The 21137-nt window shown below is 37.2% G+C and overlaps 1 protein-coding gene across 1 annotated transcript in view; it reads right to left on the reverse strand.

Annotated features, from left to right (window-relative positions):
- The window catches only part of LOC127844844 (dynein axonemal heavy chain 5-like), a 128581-nt gene that overhangs the window by 44101 nt on the left and 63343 nt on the right, over nt 1-21137 (reverse strand). The window contains exons 12-29 of the mRNA XM_052375365.1: nt 19958-20139; nt 18582-18788; nt 18006-18158; nt 17128-17292; nt 15791-15926; nt 15082-15336; nt 14541-14674; nt 12573-12881; nt 11673-11874; nt 10280-10515; nt 9173-9391; nt 7886-8187; nt 6042-6282; nt 3562-3761; nt 2927-3080; nt 1635-1798; nt 1067-1274; nt 257-418 (exon numbers count right to left, since the gene is read on the reverse strand). Coding sequence (XP_052231325.1) covers nt 257-418; nt 1067-1274; nt 1635-1798; nt 2927-3080; nt 3562-3761; nt 6042-6282; nt 7886-8187; nt 9173-9391; nt 10280-10515; nt 11673-11874; nt 12573-12881; nt 14541-14674; nt 15082-15336; nt 15791-15926; nt 17128-17292; nt 18006-18158; nt 18582-18788; nt 19958-20139 — 3629 coding nt within the window. The remainder of the gene's footprint in view (nt 1-256; nt 419-1066; nt 1275-1634; nt 1799-2926; nt 3081-3561; nt 3762-6041; nt 6283-7885; nt 8188-9172; nt 9392-10279; nt 10516-11672; nt 11875-12572; nt 12882-14540; nt 14675-15081; nt 15337-15790; nt 15927-17127; nt 17293-18005; nt 18159-18581; nt 18789-19957; nt 20140-21137) is intronic.

Below are 21137 nucleotides of genomic sequence, written 5' to 3' on the forward strand. Positions count from 1 at the left end.
AATCTATGACAACACTTTACGCACATGCATTTGACCGCCTTTTGACAGAGCATGACCCAAATATATTCAATGGAAGCTCAAATGTTCATTCCTATTACAGGGTTGATCTTATATAAGCCACCCTGCGCATCACTCCCAGCATGTTAGGATATAAACCGATATCCAGTAAGATCATCAATAAAGACATGTTTTAGGTAGGGAGGTCAGTATAATTATAAAACTTTAATATAAAATGTTCAGTCCTGGGGTAACCTACCTGTGCTGGGAACATTCCAAGGAACTCCAGCAGTTGGAAGCTCTGATCCTGTATTGCCATGGCAGCAGTGCGGATGACGCCATGTAGTGACTTTTGTGCCATGAGCATCAGCGACATCAGCCACACCTCGACATTGCCTTCTGCTTTCACCTGCTTCTCCAGCTGCCATGGAAACAGAGGTTTTCATGAAATGAAATTGTGTTTAAAAACACCAAACAATATATTTTTATGTTATAATGCTTTGAGAAACACAACAAAAAGGACAAATGAAATAAAAATATATAATAAGATAAACAAGAGATTGCCAAGCAATATTGTCCCCTACTGGTGAAATTCCATCATTGTCAGAATTTTTATTTTGCCATAGCAACCAAAATTCTTGAAGACGGAACAAAATGAAATGTTGTGCATAATGTTCATATTGTCATCTATCCAAGTTTCATAAAAAAATATGAAGAACTTTTAAAGTTATTGAAGGATCCAGAAAAGTGTGACAGAAAGACTGACTGACAGACTGACTGATGGACAGAGGGCAAACCACAAGTCCCCTCCGGTACGGGACAATAAAAGTACCACAAAGTTTTTTAGGCTCTTTCAAAATGTGTTTTTACATTATTTTATTCAAATGTGTAGTTCAATTTTTAAGTTTTTATTTTAAGTGATTATGACACTATCCAACATGTGAGTAACTAAATCTGCATGTTATTGTTTCAACAAGATCTATTTCAAAGTTAATGCATGCTATGATGAAATTTAGTTACAAGAAATGCTTCCAACAACAACAACAACAACAACAAAAAACATACTCACATCAACAGTTTCACCCTCTGACGAGTGCACAGCGAGGATGACGTCATAGAACTTCTCGTGGAACTTGACCGTCTTGATGTTGTCAAACACAGACAGCAGGTGTGCCTGGATGGTGTGGGGGTCACTGGCCTGACCCAGAATCTCCAGCAGGGCCGGGTCAGACACGAAGAAGAAACGCGGGAACAGCAGACGCTTCTTCTCAAGGTACCTGAAGATTGGATGGGAAGGAAGATTATAGCCATTTATTCATTTATTTGCATGAAGTCTTTTGTACAGGAAAGAACCATTACCCGGTGTAGCAACTTAAAATGATTATATCTGAAGCATGTATCTGTTGGAAGAATATGTGCTTGGTTTTGTTTCAAATATTTGTGCAGCATGTTTTGTTTGGTTAGTAACAGTACTTTGTGTGCTGTTATAAGTGTTTATATGAAGTCTATTTCTCCTGGATTGAGCTACTAGTAATGTGAGCATTTCAAAAGACATTTAAAAGGGTCCCTGAGAGGGAAGGAGCATTAAATTCACATGCAGGTATGAAATGATAAGCTGCAACAAGCAGACGGCGTACCCGGTGAGAGATTTCTGGCAGAGTTCCAGCTGCTCCAGGAGGTGGGGTAGGAGCTGCATGAGGGTCTCATCTCCCACGCAGCACTGGACCACATTGGGCGTCTCGTGAGCCCGCGTCATGATCTTGATCCATGACTTGTCGATGTTGCTGAAACGCTTTGCTTCCTATTGGAATGGACATATTAAATATTTGTTTGAAGTTGGTGTCTGATTTATTCAGAATCATTGGACTTTTAACCAATATAAGACAGTCTTATGTGCAGCAACAGCTGTTTACTGAGAAGGCATTATTGATCGAACATAAACTCACTGTAAAAAAAGAATTTGTGGCTATCAAAACATGTAATCTTGTTGTATGGTCAATATGAAAATGTGTTGGAGATAACTTTAGCACATTTTGAAAAAAAAAAACACTAGCATTTTTGTTTAACATAATCAAATTATGGGTAAATATTAGCATGCTCCACTGTTCCAATGCTACTGAAAAGTTGGAAAAGTGCCAGTTAACATGATTGCCATGTCCTGGATATAAGCTGACATGAATCAACCATCAACTAGATCATAGGATTGTATATCCACTTGAGTAATTTACACCAAAGGGTTCTATTTTAGCTAATAACAGCAGGACAGTGTTTACTTTTGAAAGCTGCTCAATTTTGACGTTTAGCAATTAACATGCTTAAATTATACATGAAAGTGCTATATTTTCATCTTGTTAAACATGATATAGCTTGAAAAACTATTTGGAAAGAAGGCCCTCAAAGAGAGAATTTACAAACAAGCTCATAAATAAAGTTGACACATAACAGAGCCTCAATCTGCTAAAACAGGGTTTAATGCATGTGCAAAAAATATTGTCCAAGATTAGCCTGTGCAATCTGCACAGGCTAATCAGGGAGAACACTTTCCATCTCAACTGGATGTTTGATAAGAAAAGACTTACTTTAAACAAAAACAACACAATAAAGCAGAAAGTGTCAACCCAGACACTAGCTGCACATGCATTAAGCCTCATTTTCCCAAAGCACAGATCAATTGAGTCGTGTTCTAAGAAAACTGGGCATAATGCATGTGCGTAAAGTGTCCTCCCAGATTAGCCTAAGCAATCCGCACAGGCTAATCAGGGACCACACTCTCCGCTTTTATGACATTTTTGGTTTAAATGAAGTCTCTTCTTAGCAAAAATCCAATTTAGGTGGAAAGTGTCATCCCTGATTAGCCTGTGCAGACAGCCACTTTACGCGCATGCATTATGCCTAATTTTCCCAGGGCACAGCTCAACAGCAGAAATACCTTAGGCAGCTGTTTGGCAATGTCTCCACCCACAAAGACGGCCTCAAGGTAGACCCAGAGGTTCTGTACGACCATCCAGTTCTCAATGATCTCAGATGAGTTTGTCAGGTTCTGCACCCACAACTGGATCTGCTTTTTGAATGGCACATTGTACCTGGACACGGAGGATATGACATGAAACAAAGGGATACAGAGAAATGTTTTAATTTCGCTCAAATAATAACATGTTAAAAGACGATAACAAGACATGTTTGTAAAACATGAATGCACCTTTAACTAGCAGCCACGTTTACAGAATATGCAAAATAGACTAGAATGAACTTTGACTTGTTTACTTTATATTGAATAGGCTTCTTCCTTTCCTCTAATTTGACCATCATACAAACTTGAATGATTATGAGTCAATAGATCATGTTTTCCCTATAACAGCTGTGTAATGCCAAAATGGGTCTTATGGGATTCACAAAGTCTAGTCTGTAGCTTCCCAGGGACAGGTTAGCTCCTTCCCAGACCTTGCACAAGTGGGCAGGCTGGTCTGGAGTGATGCTGGCATAAGACCCATTTTTGCATGAAGCTGCTCATAAGACCCATTTTCGCATGAAGCTGCTCATAGTTCATACGTTAACAGCCCCTACCTGTTGCTCATAAGGGAGCTGAGGACCATCAGGGAATCCTCCATAAGGGAGACAATCTCACTTGTGGTGTCCCCTCGCAGCAGCAGCTCCCCTCGGTTCTTAAACTGACCGAACGTGAACTCCTTGTTGTTCCAGTCAGCGATAACCTGCTTTAATTTTGCCTCAATATCCTTCTCTTTCACGGCTGAGATGCAGATATCCTGGATGGAAATATGGGAATGACATTAGCTAGATTGGGGTGGAGCTGTTGACTGATGCTACTTTATGAGGGCACAAATGGTATATAAGGCATTCAATCAGACATTATTCCTGTAGTAAGTGAAATATATTTCAGGTTGCAATTATTACTAGTTCTTTTATCTTTTTTTTTATATATTTGTAAATTTAATACAAGCCTAATTGTTTCATTAGTTTTCAAAATACATTGCTCAATTTAAAATTATTAACACGACGAAATCAGAAATTTTTATTAATAACATCACACACATTTAAACAGTATTCATATTTTTGCTTTAAACATGGATTAATTCAATGTAGTTATGTATAGTGGGCACTTGGAAGACCTGGACATTGAAACAACATCTATACACAGAACATGAGAAACATTTCAACATGCATACAAATAGTGATATATAGGCTGCGCTCTGTGAAAATGGGGTTTAATGCATGTGCGTAAAGTGTCATCCCAGTTTAGCCCGTGTAGTCCGCACAGGCTATATAATACAGATGACACTTTCCACCTTAACTTGTTTTTTGCTAAGAAGAGACTTGCTTTGAACAAAAAATGTAATAAAAGCGGACTGCACAGGCTAATCTGAGATGACACTTTACGCACATGCATTAAACCCCTTCTTCACAGAGCACCGCCCAAATTAATGTTCTGGATCATTAACCTAGCATGTGAATGACCAAAAACATCATGCAGAACCTGTGTACTTGTATAAACATAACTTAAATAATTGTGTTATTTCATTATTAACTGTATAAGAAATACATTGTGATGTGTTAGTAGTATTGATTTATGAAATCTGTACCGCAATTTTTGCTCTTATTTTTGGAGATTTCACCATAGTTATATGCACATTGTATCGCTGCAGAATGAATCTAACAGCTTCTAACAGTTGGCCCTGCATTGTAGTGAACATATAATACAATTATAAATATTTTAAATTTCACTATTTTCTTTTCAAAATCTATCAAATAACTACCTTACAAAACCATGGAATTAAAAAAAAAATTTTTTTTTAAAGAAACAGACACAACATAAAACAAACTTTAATTGACTCGAAATTATAAAAACATATACAATCATGTGAATTAAACAATCTCATATACAAACATTTTTAAGTAGCAATTATAAGAATGGCTTATTAAGTTAAAGGAATAATTAACATTTCAACAACAATTAAAAAAATAATCATTCCTAAAATGTGATCATGACCACTGTATGTGAAAGAAAGAAAAATATTGGCACCATGTTATACCCGTAACACATAGTTTTGGTACTCATCATTTGTCATAATTTCTGTGTTCTTGCCACTTAATTCCTTCTAGAATGCACACCGAACAAAACAACACAATCAGAAAGCACACCACATTTTAAACAAACATTAATTAACATTTCATGGGCTTCAAGTCATTTTTGTCCCAGGTAGAAAAAATATTAAGTACTTGTGTTTTAATAAATCAAATCAGAGTGTCAACATTTCTATGTATTGTAAAAGAAATTTAAATGCATAATGTTATTTTCTATATTGGTTTACCAATGGGTTCATTACCAAAATAAGCAAAAGTGATAAATTGCATAGAAAGAAAGGAAACAGACCGTAACAGTTGAATTTTCACATTTTACATAACTATCATCAATTTGCAAACATTTGTTTTGAAGAGAGGTTTGTTTTTTAATCATATAACAATTACATAAAATTACTATTTTTGCTGGTATAATAATATCTAAACATTCCAGTTAAGAGTCAAAATTAGTTAAAATATATTATATGAGCAAAGTCATGCAAAAATGGGTCTTATGCAATGTGCGACCAGCTTGGCTCCAGACCAGTATATGCATCTGCGCAATCTGGTAATGAGCTTCCCAGTCCCCTGGGACCACAATACCTTGTGTGACTTTAAAGCGTATATTGTATCTCCTGCATATGGCATTAGACCATTAGACCTATTTTCGTATTACACTTTTTCATCTTAAGTCCTAACAAGAGCAAAATTGATAAACACAAAATTATAACATACATAGCAAACAAAATTTTGTTTCTAAGAAAATAATGACCATGGTAAATTTTATTTCCACCTTTTTTTCACATTATTTCATTAACTTCACAACAGCTTACATTCTAGTCACTGTTATTGCCCTGTTTCTTAATTCCACCTGTTTTCATCATTTCATTATCTCCATAACAGCTTACATTTTTAATCCCTGTTTTGGCTTTAGTGATTTAAATTTTTTTTATTTTTTTTCCTCTTACCTCAATGTCCTCCTTGAACTCCAATAGAGGGGCCTGCAGGATGTTACGCAGTGTGAAGTTCTCGCTCTCAATGTCGAACACGTGACCTGTGACCTCGGCCATCCGGTTCCAGTGACGGGTCTTCATTGCCTTGTTGGTCATGAGCTCTAGCAGGGGAACCATCTCATTGAAGTCATCAATGGTCTTCTTGAGGTCCTCGAATGCTGGCCAGTCCTTCAGTGCCCTTGGCAGCTTGCGACACCTTGGAAGGTAGAAATGTTGCGAATTTGTAGGTGAAATAAATATAACATTAAACTGTTGCACTTATTATTTATCTATTTCTACATCACAAAAAACGGCACGTTTGAAATTCATGCCATTGTAAATTGCATAAAGATAATATATATTATGCGCAATATAAGACATAAGGCATCCATCTTGCCTACAGAAACTATCTTAAGCATCTTAAACTCAAGAAAAATGTCTTGAATAAAAAATATTGAAGATTGAAGACTTGAACTCAATAAAAAAATTGTGCAAAAAGCTTGATATGCCTTTGTGGGGTTTCAATGGATGATATTAAATAACAATCTGACATATCCCTTTTCAAGACAAGGATATCAGTAAAACTGATGGATGCTCCAAATGATGCTTTGTTGATATATGGTTAGATTGTGTGGACAAAAAGTGAGACCTTGAGAAAATCTATAGTTAGCCTCAGTGCCCTTGACCTTGACCCCAGTGACCTCAAACCTCATCAAAAAGGTAGAGGTCCATGCAAGGTACCTACATCCCAAATATATAAGAGATTGTTCAAATATTGAAGGCGCTATGAGAAACTGTAACCAAAGTGTGACATTGAGAAAATCTATTATTAGCCTCGGTGACCTCGACCTTGACACCAGTGACCTCCAACCTCATCAAAAGATAGAGGTCCATGTAAGGTACCTACAGCAAAATATGAAAGAGATCGGTAAAATATTGAAGGCGCTATGAGAAACTGTAACAAAATTGTGATGGAAAAATCTATTTTTAGCCTCTGTGCCCTTGACCTTGACCCCAGAGACCTCAAACCTCATCAAAAGGTAGAGGTCCATGCAAGGTACCTACATGCCAAATATGTAAGAGAACAGTAAAATATGGATGGCGCTTTTAGAAACTGTAACAAAATTGTGACAGAAAAATCTATTATTAGCCTTGGTTACCTTGACCCCAGTGACCTCAAACCTCATCAAAAGGCACTATGAGAAACGGTAACAAAAGTGTGACAAAGTAAGTAAGGAACCCCATATATGTATATGGGGAGCATAAAAATAGTAATAAAGTTTTCATATTGCTAAAGGAGATTGTTACCATTTAAAGATAGATGTTGTGACCACTTGAAGATAGAGATGGTAACAAATTAAGGATGGAAATTTAAACCAATTGAGGATGGAGGTTGCAACCACTTAAAGACAGACATTTTAACCACTTAAAGATTGAGATAGTAACCACATAACAATTGAGATTGTTTCCATTTAAATATGGAGAATGTAACTACTTACAGATGGAGATTTTAACCACTTAAAGATTGAGATTGTAACCACAGAACGATTGAGATTGTTTCCATTTAAATATAGAGAATGTAACCACTAAAACACTGAGATTTTAACCACTTAAAGATAGGGATTGTGAGCAAATAAAGATATAGATTGTAACAACTTGAAGACGGATATTGTAACTACTACAGATGGAGATTGTTACCAATTAAATACACACTTAGCATGTCAGTAACCTTTACTTCTTCAAAACACAAAAAATGCACAAAAACAAACATGTTCAAAAATGCAACAAAGAATATCACATACTAAATATATGCCCCTTACTTGTTCTGGAACTCAATCAACTCATTATTGATCTTCTCAATGTTGATGTCGCCCCACAGGATATCATAGTAACCGTGTACCGTGTCGATGACAGCATTGTACAAGCCGTAAAGCTTCTGCAGCAGGTTAAGCTCCTTTTTTATCTTGAGCAGCTCCGGGTAGTCAGTAACCGGGAGACCAAAGAGCTCCTCTCCGCCTGTGTACGTGAGGAACTTCTTGTACAGGATGTCAAACTGGTTCTGGCAGATGACCAGTCGGTCTGAGGCCTCCCTTGGGGGAACTCCTGGCACCATGGGGCCAGCCTTTGGGGAAAAAGAAGATATATGAGCCTTGTTCTGGGTAAACTGGGCTTAATGCATGTGTCTAAAGTGTTGTCCAAGATTCGCCTGTTCAGTCCACACAGGCTAATCAGGGACAACACTTTCGGCTTTTATGGTATATGTTGTTTAAAGAAAGTCTCTGTTAGCCAAAAATAGGGCCGAAAGTGTTGTCCCTGATAAGACTTAGATGACACTGTACGCAAATGCGTCAAGCCCCTATTCCCAGAGCGAGGCAAATATTGTACAATTACAAGGGAACACATAATGAATGAGGTCAGCCTAGGGGAGGGATGGGAGTAGGTTAATATATGTGTCTTGTTCTGAGAAAACTGGGATTAATTCATGTGCGAAAAGTGTCGTCCCAGATAAGCCTGTGCAGTCCGCACAGGCTAATCAGGGACGACACTTTCCGCCTAAACTTGATTTTCGGTAAGGAGGAACTTCCTTGAAACTAAAAATACCATAAAAGCGGAAAGTGTCGTCCCTGATTAGCCTGTGCGGACACTTTACGCACATGCATCATGACCAGCTTTCACAAAACAAGACACATATATATATTACTTGTAGTAACAGCATTTACAATGATCTGGATTTTTTTATTTTTAATCTCAATATGTGGTATGTGGACCTACCTGGGAGCATGTAAATCAAGTTAATAAATAATTACATTTTATACTTATTACAATAAGGAAAAACATAACACAACTTGTTACATACTAAAGACTGAAACCACACACAATGAATTAAAGTAATTGTGTCTAAAAGACATTCTTGATTGCCACATTTTTGTGTGATCAGTTACACAGAATGACACTCCAGTTTCACCATTCTTCAATTTATTCTAAATGGCTGGGTTGCAGGGGTGGGGTGGAGAAATAGGTGGGTTTGAGGGGATGGAGAAGAGAAATAGGATGAGGGGGTGGGGTTTGGAAATACAAACATGGCAGCATATTGACATAGAATCTACCTCATTGTAATCGTGATAGAAGTTGCCACAGTCGGAGATGAAGGTCTTGACGTTGGTGATGAGATCAGTCTTGAAGTTGGGCTGGATCTCAAGCAGGTGTGACTGCATCTCATTGCCCTGCACGTTGAGCTTCTCCCAGGAGTAGCGCAGGGTGTCGCAGCGTTCTGTTTCCTCCTTGGCCACGGGCAGTTCATGCTTGATCAACATTGAGTATGACTCCTGAAATTGGAGGAAATGCACTCTTTATCTCTTTACCACTCAGATTCGCACTTAGATGGCGTTGTAGGCCCTTAGAAAATTGAATTAATTTTATATATTTCTTACGAGATTCAAATTCTAAATGCTTCCTTTCCAACTCTTTTTGTACTGATGAGTAGCAAACAGCATAATTACAATCTGAACAGCCTGCCAGTAACTGGTTGCATAAAGCAGTTTTCACTTTGCTTCTAAGCGAGAAATTTGCTATTAAGACATTGAGGGTTATCAGAGGGGAAAGATGGATCTTTAGTTTTAGCAGTCTGCACAGGCCAATAAGAGACAGCACTTTGCCTTAATTGGATTGAAGATTTTGTCTTTCCTTTTAAAACAAAACATACCGTAAAAGCAGAAAGTGTTGTCCCAGAGATTAATCAGGGACAACAAATTGCGTAGATGCATTAAGTCCAGTTTTCCAAAGACGAGGCTCATATTAAGCTTTCTCTTGTTATTCATTAAAAATATATGACAAGGTGAAAACATTGTGGGGCTGGTTCAGAATTCAGACACACACCATATGGTCTATCAGGGAACCCCACAATAGCTTTACACTTTAGTGATTGGAATCATACATTTACATACTTTGATGACATATGAAGCTATGAGCAATTCGTGCATAACTGTAGAGAGTCAAGACTTACAATGTTTCAATTGTTTGCATACCTTTATTCAAGTACTTAAAGCGTATTCAAAGTGATTGATTAATATTAGTTTAATGACCGAATAGTAATACAACCATGTAAGTACATGTTCTTTCAAACACAATGTTGTGAGTTATAGATAAAATACTAGATAATATTGGGTAAAAACATTATAAGATGCACTCTAACTTGAAAATAATTACTTAATTACCTCAATAGGCGCGATGCTCATGTCAATTCTGATCTCATTCTCTCTGATCTCTTTCAAGCCTGCCATTGCAAAGCGAATATCATCAAGGTCTTTGATTGGTCGACCTAGCCTCTTGTTCAGGTCATCAATGAAGGCAAATATTTCCTCCATCTCTGTGCGATACTTTGTGTTACATGCCTTCCCATAATGCATCCTCCAGGCTTTTGTCTCAACGTTCAATGCATACTTCAGTTGATCTGCAAGAGTGGTACAATTATCTATATTGATTTGAACAAATGAAACAAACCTCTGTTCATTTTCTTAGGCACCATACTTTACAGTCATGAAAAACACAACAAATCAGAAAGAAAAAGAAATATACAAAATGTTATAAACAACAGCGATCAAATGCTTGGAAGTTTAGACAAACATTTACAGTAAAAATGATAAGCCTTTCAAATATTCTTTTTATCATCTTCACAATATAACTTATATTTTCAAGGTTATATCAACCAGGAAACATGTTTTCGATTATTCACTAAACATCATTCTATCCACCATTATTTTCCCTACCATTGTGGTGAAATTACCAATCATACTGTTCATTACTATCAGTGCATTGCAGACCTGCCTACATAATATTCCTTGCTGACCAATCATACTGTTCATTACTATCAGTGCATAGCAGCCCTGCCTACATAATATTCCTTGCTGACCAATCATACTGTTCATTACTATCAGTGCATTGCAGCCCTGCATTCATAATATTCCTTGCTGACCACAGGTTGTTGTTATAGATACCAGTTAAATAGAGAATATAACATGAGTGGATCTGTGTATTTAAATTTATCCCACGAGTCAAACAGAGATTGAGATGGCAAAGCTTGAGTGGGGCAGAATTTGTTTTTATAAAATGAGCTTTGTGCAGGGAAAACTGGACTTAATGCATGTGCATAACGTGTCATCCGAAACTAATCATGGACATTAATTGACGCTTTTATAGAATTTTTCGTTCAAAAGAAGTCTCTTTCAAACAAAAATCCAGTTTAGGCTGACTGGGACGATACTTTACGCACATGCATTAAGTCTGGTTTTCCATGATCGAGCCACTTGTACTACATGTCCCTCTGACATCAACAGACATATCCCAATAATCATCCATTAAATAATCTTGACCTTTTACCGCTGATATTTTGTTTTTAAATGGCTATTTTGTAAACAGCATAAAACCAGAACCCCCTGCAAGTAACTTGTAGTCTATTAAGGTTTTCTGCTGTTTTCTGCTCATCAGTATCTAAGGGTTGGAAATTATGTCTTGAAAACTTGAATCTATTCAGAAAGGTCTGAAATGTGATTTTCTAAGGGAAAACAAACAGGTTATAATGTGTGTCAGAGTGATTAAGGGTTAACATACCAGTGAACAAAGCGATGGGTCCCACATCATAGTACATGGGCTCGCCATTAATGGCAACCTCGAGTTCCTCGTAGTACTTGATCTTGGACTCAAACTCGGACAGTTTGGGCTTCTCCTTCATGAAGGCTTCCAGCTCGGTATCCCGGTCATTCTCCCAGATGATGTGGTAGTCACCAAACTTCTCGAGAGCACTTGTAACTTCCTGTAAGTTTTAAACCATCTTGAATTTGACAGAAGACATAGAGGTTTTGTGTAATTAGGTCATAGGACAATGCACAGCGTATTGCGTAAACAAGGAAACTTCTCTTTCCAAAATTGTAACTGTTATATTGAGTCAACAGAGTAAAAATTAATTGGAAACATAAATCAAAACAGATCTCATCTTCAACTCCGAAAAGAAACTAAAACATACAATTATGAATGACCCTTTTCTATCAAATAAAATAAATACAAAAAGCAATATTAAATGGAAAAATATCATAAAAATCCAAAACAATATTACAGAACACAATTTTGGATTAAACATACAAATTCATTAATAAGATTGGATAGGATTGAGCTAAAGGATGCTTCTTATTGAAGTCTTCTCTTATTTAACCCAGACCCCTTTCCCACGCGGAAGCAAAGTGAAAATAACTATATGCAAACAGCATAAAACCAGTACAGCCTGCAAATAATTTGCAGGCTGTACTGGCTTAAAGTTGTGTCTTGTTGATAAGTATCTTAGGGTTGGTAATGATGCTTTCAAGATTAGCATCTCTTAAACAAAGCCTTACATTTAATTTGAATATCTAAAGGACTGCACACTCGTAAAAATGCGTACCTGAGTGGCAAATTGTTAACAGAGTAAATAATATTCTATACGACCAATAATATTGGTCATAGGATAGGAGAGCAGACCTTTTTGGTGGAGTTGATGGAGGTGGAGAGGAGAGAGACAAGCTTTGCCACTTCCTTGTTCTCTGACACATTCTTGTAGTAGTTCTTTGTGGTTGTTGTAAAATTCGTGTAGTTTGTAGGTTCTCGGTCCATCTCTGGTTTTCGTTTCTCCCCGTGTGACCCCTCCGATGCAGCCACGCTTCCAACACTGGGTCTTCGCTCATGGTGACCCTCGCGATCTCCAGAGTGAGGGCGCTCGTTGGAGGCTCGTTTACGGTCCTTGTTCCATTGGGAGACGCCCTTAGATACGCTCACAACCATCTGGGCTGCCTGAATACAGAAAATTTACTTCTTATTCTGAGCGGTATCTTCTCCCTATGAAAGGCTGTCTTTTCAAAAGCACGAGGAGGGAAGTTTTAATTGTCGCAGCTTAACATTTTGCATTTTACTTTTGAATTGCAATCAACTCAAGTGAAAACAACTCAAGACAGTTGTTTGTTAAATGCATTTACTTAAGAAATATAATATAGGTTTCCTATTGACAGACGCATTTTACAATATTGCTTAAAGCTTGAATTAAAGATAAAAACATAAAAATGTGAAACCTTAGTACCTGCTTAACCCTTAAAAAATTCATTTCAGTGATTCTTTCTAGACCACATTTACATCTGTCATATTTTTCATAGCCAAGGGTATTGAAACAAATACACTTTATCGACCTAAAAATAGGCTCGAAAGCTCTAGGATAAAACTATTTGTTAAAAAGTTTAAAAAGTTGAAAACTTAAAAAAAGAGTAGAAATTGCAACTTAAAGAGTGAACTTACATCTGTCTAAAGTTTATATTAATTCTAAATGTTTGCAATGCACGAATCCTTCAAAATGGGCCCGAGAAGTACACTAGATGAAACCAAGGGAAGGTATATGATTACGGAGTTAAGCTTGCCAGACTACACAGCAGATCCCATTCTGAGTGACTTTAAAAGTACAAGGGGAATGTATTCAGCAACCCATTCTTAGTATAACAAATAGGAAATAGACTGAGAAAAAAGAAAACATACTTGAGAGTTATATACATGGGCCGCGAAATGTAAAAAAAGGGGGGTTTAATGCATGTGCATAAAGTTTCGTCCCAGATTAGCCTGTGCAGTCTACACAGGCTAATCAGGGATAACAATTTCTGCCTTAACTGGATTTTTGCTAAGAAGAGACTTCATTTAAACGAAAAATATCATAAAAGCAGAAAAGTGTCATCCCTGATTAGCCTGTGCGGACCTCACAGGCTAATCTGGGACAATGTTTTACGCACATGCATTCAACCCCCTTTTTACAGAGCACAGCCCATATATAGGATTAACACTGTATTAGTCATTAAACACATTGTTTTTCAAGAAAACTATTATTATTTTAGGTGTTTACTTCTATTATACTTGACATTTTTTCAAATAGCTTCTGCATTTCTTTTTAAATATTTTTTATTTAAAGACTTAAATCCAAGAATCTGTAAGTAAATATGGGCCCTGGTCAGAATTGTGCATTAACATTTTAACCAAAGTTTCCAATGTTTGTTCTTTAGCACATCTTGCATAGATGACATATGAGTTTTCTCAGAAAATCTAGGGAACAAATACAACTTTTAAAGGTAAATTGCCCATTGACTCCTTCTAAACAAAAATATCACTTCCCAAAAAAAGAATATGACAACAGTCCTGTTATATATTTGAGATGCGCTCTGAGAAAAAGGGGTTAAATGCATGTGTGTAAAGATGTCATCCAAGATTAGACTGTGCAGTCCCTAAAGAATCAGGGACCACACTTTCCACTTTTTTATATATATTTTTTGTTTAAAGACAGTCTCTTCTAAGCAAAAATCCAGTCTAGGCCAAAAGCGTCATCCCTGATTAGCCTGTGCACACTGCTCAGGCTAATGTGGGAACACATTCTTTGCACATGCATTTACCCCATTTCCACATAGTGTGTCTCATGTGTACCTTATTGACCCCCTGCTGAACATCGTCTAGACCTGGAGTCATGACGATGTTTGGAATGGCCAGTGTAGCAAATGTTTTGAAGAATGGACGATTGTCCCTCTTGGCCTCGCTTCCACCAAAACTACCTCCCTCACCTGCAATCAGGGTATGTCATGTTGGGTGCAGAGTTAAAATTCAGTGTTATCTGATCTGTCATAGAGATATGTTTTTTTATGTTGCAATACCAAGAATGAGAACTTATCAATAAGAAATTATAATTTGTGCAGAATTTATTTTTTGATATATGTTAATTAAAGTGCTTGTGAACAATTACATATAAAAATATCAGCGCCATTTTAGTTAATTAGCAGGACCATTAAAATACATGTATTGCATAAAGCCCCACAAAAAAACCATTACAAAACCATATTTATATTATTACTCAATAATCTTGTTCAATAACTTTTTAAACGCCCTGAAAAAAACCCAAAAACAATAACAAAATGATTTTATCAACACTACATCTCTCTACATAAGTACATGCCTTCATATGATAACTCACCAATATAGTGCACCATAGAGCTGGATGTTATACGCTTCCTCAGGGCCTCAAGGGTGTTTTTGGTAACCTTTACCAGGGCCTCAAGGTTGCGATGGTTGAAAACGTGGAGCAGATCGGCAGCGGCCTGTTTGATGTTCTCACGCTGCTCACGTTTCCTTTTAGCAGCAAGGTTTGCCTTTGAGGAGACTGGGCGTGACCGTCTGCTGCTTCCCCGACCTCCAGAACCAGTCGGGCTGGCATCGCGGCGGTCATCTTCTGAAATAAGAAGAAAAACTGTTATTTTAAACCTATTTATTTTAGCTCCATGGCATCCAATGCGATGACTTATTGAAACACTCTTGTGTCGGTTATCTGGTTAGAACCAGTTGTTGGTGTCTTTGAGGGAGATCTAAAGAACGCACCCACAGTGGGGATCTAAACCATGACCTCCCTAACACTAGAGGGACACCATAAAATTGTTGAAATATAAAGAGGAAAATATTAGATAACATGTTTTATAATAGTATACAACTCATATAAGATACTATGAAAACTTGTTCCAATTACAGATTAATACAAAAAATATCAAATGAATACAGGTAAATCCAGATCATATGTCTAGTGTAGTGCCTTCACATTGAACGCAAGTGTAAAAGCAGGAAACAAAGACAGGACAATTTCAATGAATTTTCCTTTGCATTTTTCTTAATTGTAAGAACATTGTACGAACCTTCTTTTTTGTCTTCAAATGCATCTCCATCGTCATCATCTTCAATGTCAAGTAACATTTCAATGAGTTCAGTTGCAGCTTCCTCCACGACCTGGCTCTTTGTCTGCAAGATGCTTGCTCCTTTGTTGCACAGCGTCTGAAATATCACAACAAAATTGAGCCATGCTATGGAAAAACGGGGCTTCATACTTGTGCGTTAAGTGTTGTAACAGATTGCACAGGCTAATTTAGGCAGGTACTTCACACACATGCATAACACCCATTTTCCCAGAGGTAGGCTAAATTATAGCTCAAAGCCAATTCAAATTAATCTTGTCTGATAATCTATTGCTGCTTTAGGTCTTTAAATCAGCATTATGCCAAACAAGCCAAAATTCTTTTATTATCACTCAAGACAAAGAAAATGTTATAAGTGCAACTATGTGAAACTTCAACTAAAGGCTCAAAGCATATTTTAAAATTGGTGTTGGGGTTGCAGCCTTTACCTTATTTTAATATCCTGCTTTTTATGCACCCCGTAGGGTGGTATATAGCATTTGAACTGTCCCCGTCTGAAAACTTTAACATTGGCCATAACTTTTGCTATATTGAAGATAGCAACTTGATATTTGGCATGCATGTGTAACTCATGGAGCTACACATTTTGAGTGGTGAAAGGTCAAAATCAAGGTCATCCTTCAAGATCAAAGGTCAAAAACCAATCCAAGGGAAGTAACAAGCTTTAAAGGGAGATAATTTTGTATTTATCATTTGGCAGGTACAGATAATTTTTACAAGGGAAGTAATATTTTTTATAGGGATATAATACAAAAAATTTAAATCAAAGCGGCACAGTAGGGGGCATTGTGTTTCTGACAAACACATCTCTTGTTGTTTCCTGTGTTTGAGGCTTTTTGTATTGATGTAGGTTTGCTTTATAAGCATTTCCAACAGCTTGCTAAAGCACTTACTCTTTTGCACTTCCTCATTACTGCCATAGAGGACTTTCAAAAACAAAATAAACATAGAGGCCTGTTCAAAGCCCAAGCACAATAACTAAAAAAACCTGTCAATAAATTGAGCCTTGTTCTTGGAAAGCAATTGTTAATGCATGTGCGTAAAGTGTCATCCAAAATTAGTCTGTGCAGTCTGTACAGGCTAATCAGTTAAAACATTTTCTGCCTCTTCATTTTCATGCAAAAAAATATGAAGTTTAAATGATAAATTTCATCAAGGAGAAAAAAGTGTTGAGAACTGCACATGCTTATCTGGGATGACACTTTAAGCAAAAGAATAAGGCCCCATTCTCCCAGAGTAAGACTCAAATTAAATGAGTGGTTGCAATTAAGCTGTGTTACCTGTGTGTTTTCCAGGAAGTCATCAACGGTCCATGGCTCTTCCTGTGGCAGCTGACACAGGGTGGTGCTAGCAATCTCCTTGAGAACCGCGTCGATACGGAACTCACTCAGTTCGTTAGCCCGCACCATGAGCAGCTCCATTTCCTCTAGACGCCTGTACACAGTCTGAATCAAAGAGAAGCTTGGTGTAATTTTTTTTTACACAGTCTACATCACAGAGAAACGTTTGGTAATACTACAAAGTTTGGATCAAAGAAGCTTGGTGTCATACTTTACAGTATGAAATGAAGAGAAGAATGGTGCTATACTACACAGTCTGAAGCAAAGAGTTCTTTGCAAGGTTACAACGCAGTCTAAAGTAAAGTGGAGCTTGGCCTAGTACTGCATTCTGCATCAAAGAGAAGCTTGATGCATTACACAAAACAGTCTTCATCACAGAGAAACTTGGTGTAATAATACACATTTTACACAACACAGTCTTCATCAGAGAAACTTGGTTTAATAATACACATTTTGAAGCAAAGAGACGTTTGGTGTAGTACTAGACATTCTGAAGAAAAGAAAAATTTGGTGTAATACTACACATTCTGAATCACAGAGAAGTTTGGTGCAATACTTCTCAGTTCTGAATCATGGAATGGCTTGGCCTAATTCTTAACTACCTGAATCACATAGAGGCTTGATGTAGTACTACATAATAACAGACAGACACTTATAAATTAACACAGCCTGCAGCAGATGGTGGGGGGGGGGGCTCTCTGATTCACATGTAAACTGTACTTATCTTTAAACCTTCAATTCGTTAAGTGCATTTTGTAAGACATACCAAATTTAAACAATGAAATGCTTTTAACATTTCTAAAATCTTATCCACATACCTGGATGTAGTCCTGAATATTTAGGGAGGTCCAAGACAGTTTGTTCAGTCCAGGCTCAATGGCGTTGTCGACACGTCCAATGTGCGGTCCCATCAGAGTCTCAAACTCAGTGGGGATCTTCAGACGCACTCGCTTATTCTCTTGTAGCATCATCTGATTCATCACGGAGAAACAGGTGTGGTTTAAACAAAGTAGGATTAGAGATACAGTGACCTTAGCTTCAGATATGGCTTAATCAACATAACTGTTCTTACTAATTTTGGAAGAAATGTATCAACAACATCCGTAAATATGAAAACATTGTAACAAACTTTCAGATGGTTGAGTGTGGATCAGATAGGCATTTTAATTCCGTATACACATTTATTCTCAAGCCATAATATGCAACCAAAAATTATTTATACATATCTGGGTTTGTTTTCAGAAAGTTTTACCTACAATTTCATTTTGTTAATTGCTCATGTTTGTATTATTTTCAGGTATAATCCCTCTGTATTTCTTCTTTTTTTTCAGTTTCAATAAACATAATAAAACACAGTTTTTAGATTTCTAAAATAAAAAAAAACACTTAATCACCAAAAGGGCATTGTAGTTTTCCTTGTATTCAGGTTGCTTGGTTCTCATCGTCTTGGCAACAGGCGGAATCTCCAGCCCAAGTCTAGCCATGCACTCTGTCTCACGAATCATGATCAGGATTTGAGGGTCAAAGTTGACGTATAGGTCGCCAGTTTCTGGGTGTTTCACAAGCAGCGATGCTGCGAGGCCAGACTTTGCAGTTTCCACCTGCAGACAAGAATAAATTTTATTGCTGAAATGATTAATCTGGATATTGTTCTTTAATTCGATAAAAAAATATTTTATCTCCTTTAAATTCTATTAATACTGTCAATGAATTTAAAAATTGGAGGCTTAAATACATTAACATTACATGTGGAAGACTAGCATTTTGGTCACTGAACATACACATGTACAATTTTCTATTTGCATAGCCACTATGCCAATTATAAAATGGGTATCATATTATAAGTCATTAAATTTTTTTTATTAAATTATCACTGGATAAAATAAAAATCAACTAAAAAAGACATTTATAGATTTTTTCTAGAACAAGACTCAAATAATTAAACTAGACATGTGACCGAAGGAAATAGATGCCTCCAAAAATGTTTAAAACAACTGATCCAAAATATCTAATGGCAAACATTCTGATGGTGATTTGAAATGTTCACAAAGAGTCAGATTAAAATTATTTCAGCAGGGCTCTGAGTAAATGGGGCTAAATGCATGTGCTTAAAGTATCCTCCCAGATTAGCCTGTGCAGTCTGCACAAGCCAATTAGGGAGGACACTTTCTGCTTTGACTGGATTTATGTTAAGAAGAAACTTTTGTTAAACGAAAAATTACATTTATCCCTGTTATTGACAACTAGGAAGATGACCACATCTAACAGACATAGAAGTTTCTGTGTATATCTAACACAGTCAAATAACTGTGTATTATTTAACCCTTTACCAATTAGATACGTAGTTTGACGCATTTGTAGCCCTATGAAAGTTAAAATTAACTTAAGACCTTTCTTACTAAATTCAAGTTTCAAAGACTTCATTTCCATCGCTAAAATACTGATGAGCAGCAAACAGCACAAAACCAGAACAGCCTGCGAGTTGTGGTTTTATGCTGTTTGCACATAGCCATTTTCACTTTGCTTCCGAGTGGGAAAGGGTTAACTCTTTTAGTGCTGGAACCTAATTTTAAAGGCCTTTGCAAACAGTTTGGATCCAGATGAGATGCCACAGAATGTGGCGTCACATCAGGATCCAAACTGTTTGCTATTCTGATAGTACTCTTTGAAAAAAAATCGAAGAAAATGCTAATTTTTGAAATTCAGCAGACGACATTTTAGCAGACAACAAATTTCTCAGCATGCAAAGGGTTATTTAAAATCTGCCTACCTGCCGCAGCCAGCCTCGATAGTAGAGGACCTCAAACTCAAGCAGGACCTTGGCAAGCTTGTTGAAGCTCTTGATGATCTTCCGAGACTCCGTGGCGCTCTCCAGAAGCTTGGGTTGCTGTTGGAAGATCTCCATGGGCTCCTGGATACGCCGGAACAGCTGCCTGGACCATGAGATCTTGCCTGTAGAACATTAAATGAGCCTCATTCAGAAAACTGGGCTTAATGCATGTGCACAAAGTGTCGGGAAAACTGGGCTTAATGCATGTGCACAAAGTGTCGGGAAAACTGGGCTTAATGCATGTGCACAAAGTGTCGGGAAAACTGGGCTTAATGCATGTGCACAAAGTGTCGGGAAAACTGGGCTTAATGCATGTGCACAAAGTGTCGGGAAAACTGGGCTTAATGCATGTGCACAAAGTGTCGTACCAGATTATCCTCTTCAGTCTGCACAGGCTATTCATGTATGACACTTTCCGCATACACTTGATTTTTGTTAAGAAGACACTTTCTTCCAATACAATTCCATAAAAGCAGAGAGTGTCTTCTCTTATTACAAACATGCATACAGACCAGTTTTCGCAGAAGGAATCTCATAAATAAAGGACAGCTGCCTCGACGACAACAGAAGGATGTGGTGTGCATGAAATGTGCATTTGCGTTAAGTGTCATCCCAGATTAGCCTGTGCAGTCTGCAGTCTAATCTGGGACAACACTATCCACATTTATGGTATCTTTTGTTTAAAGGAGTCTCAGTGTAGGTGGATAGTGTTGTCCCTTTTTAGCCTGTGCAAACCGCACTCTGGTTGACACTTGACGCACATGCATTAAACCCAGTTTTCTCATAATATGACTCAAACTGTATTTTCAGCTTGTTCACAACAGCCACTATGCCTTACTGTTTAACCCATTCAGCCCTACCATGATATACATGTATATGCGTCCAATAATCTACAGTGGAGTTCCTTACGTCCTTTATATGCGTCCAATAATCTACAGTGTGAATTCCTAGCCTCATTAATATACGAAAAACTTCTCTGAATGCCTAATGACTTATTTAAATACGTCTGTTTAAATTGTTTGTTTTTTTTTAAGTTTTTTTTGGAGTAAGTTTCCAAACCTAAGAAAATTCTTGTTACAAATAGTTTTTGAATCTGGAAATTGTTTTTGCTTATCTATTT

This window comes from Dreissena polymorpha, chromosome 9, assembly GCF_020536995.1.
Source record: "Dreissena polymorpha isolate Duluth1 chromosome 9, UMN_Dpol_1.0, whole genome shotgun sequence".
Lineage (NCBI taxonomy): Eukaryota > Metazoa > Mollusca > Bivalvia > Myida > Dreissenidae > Dreissena > Dreissena polymorpha.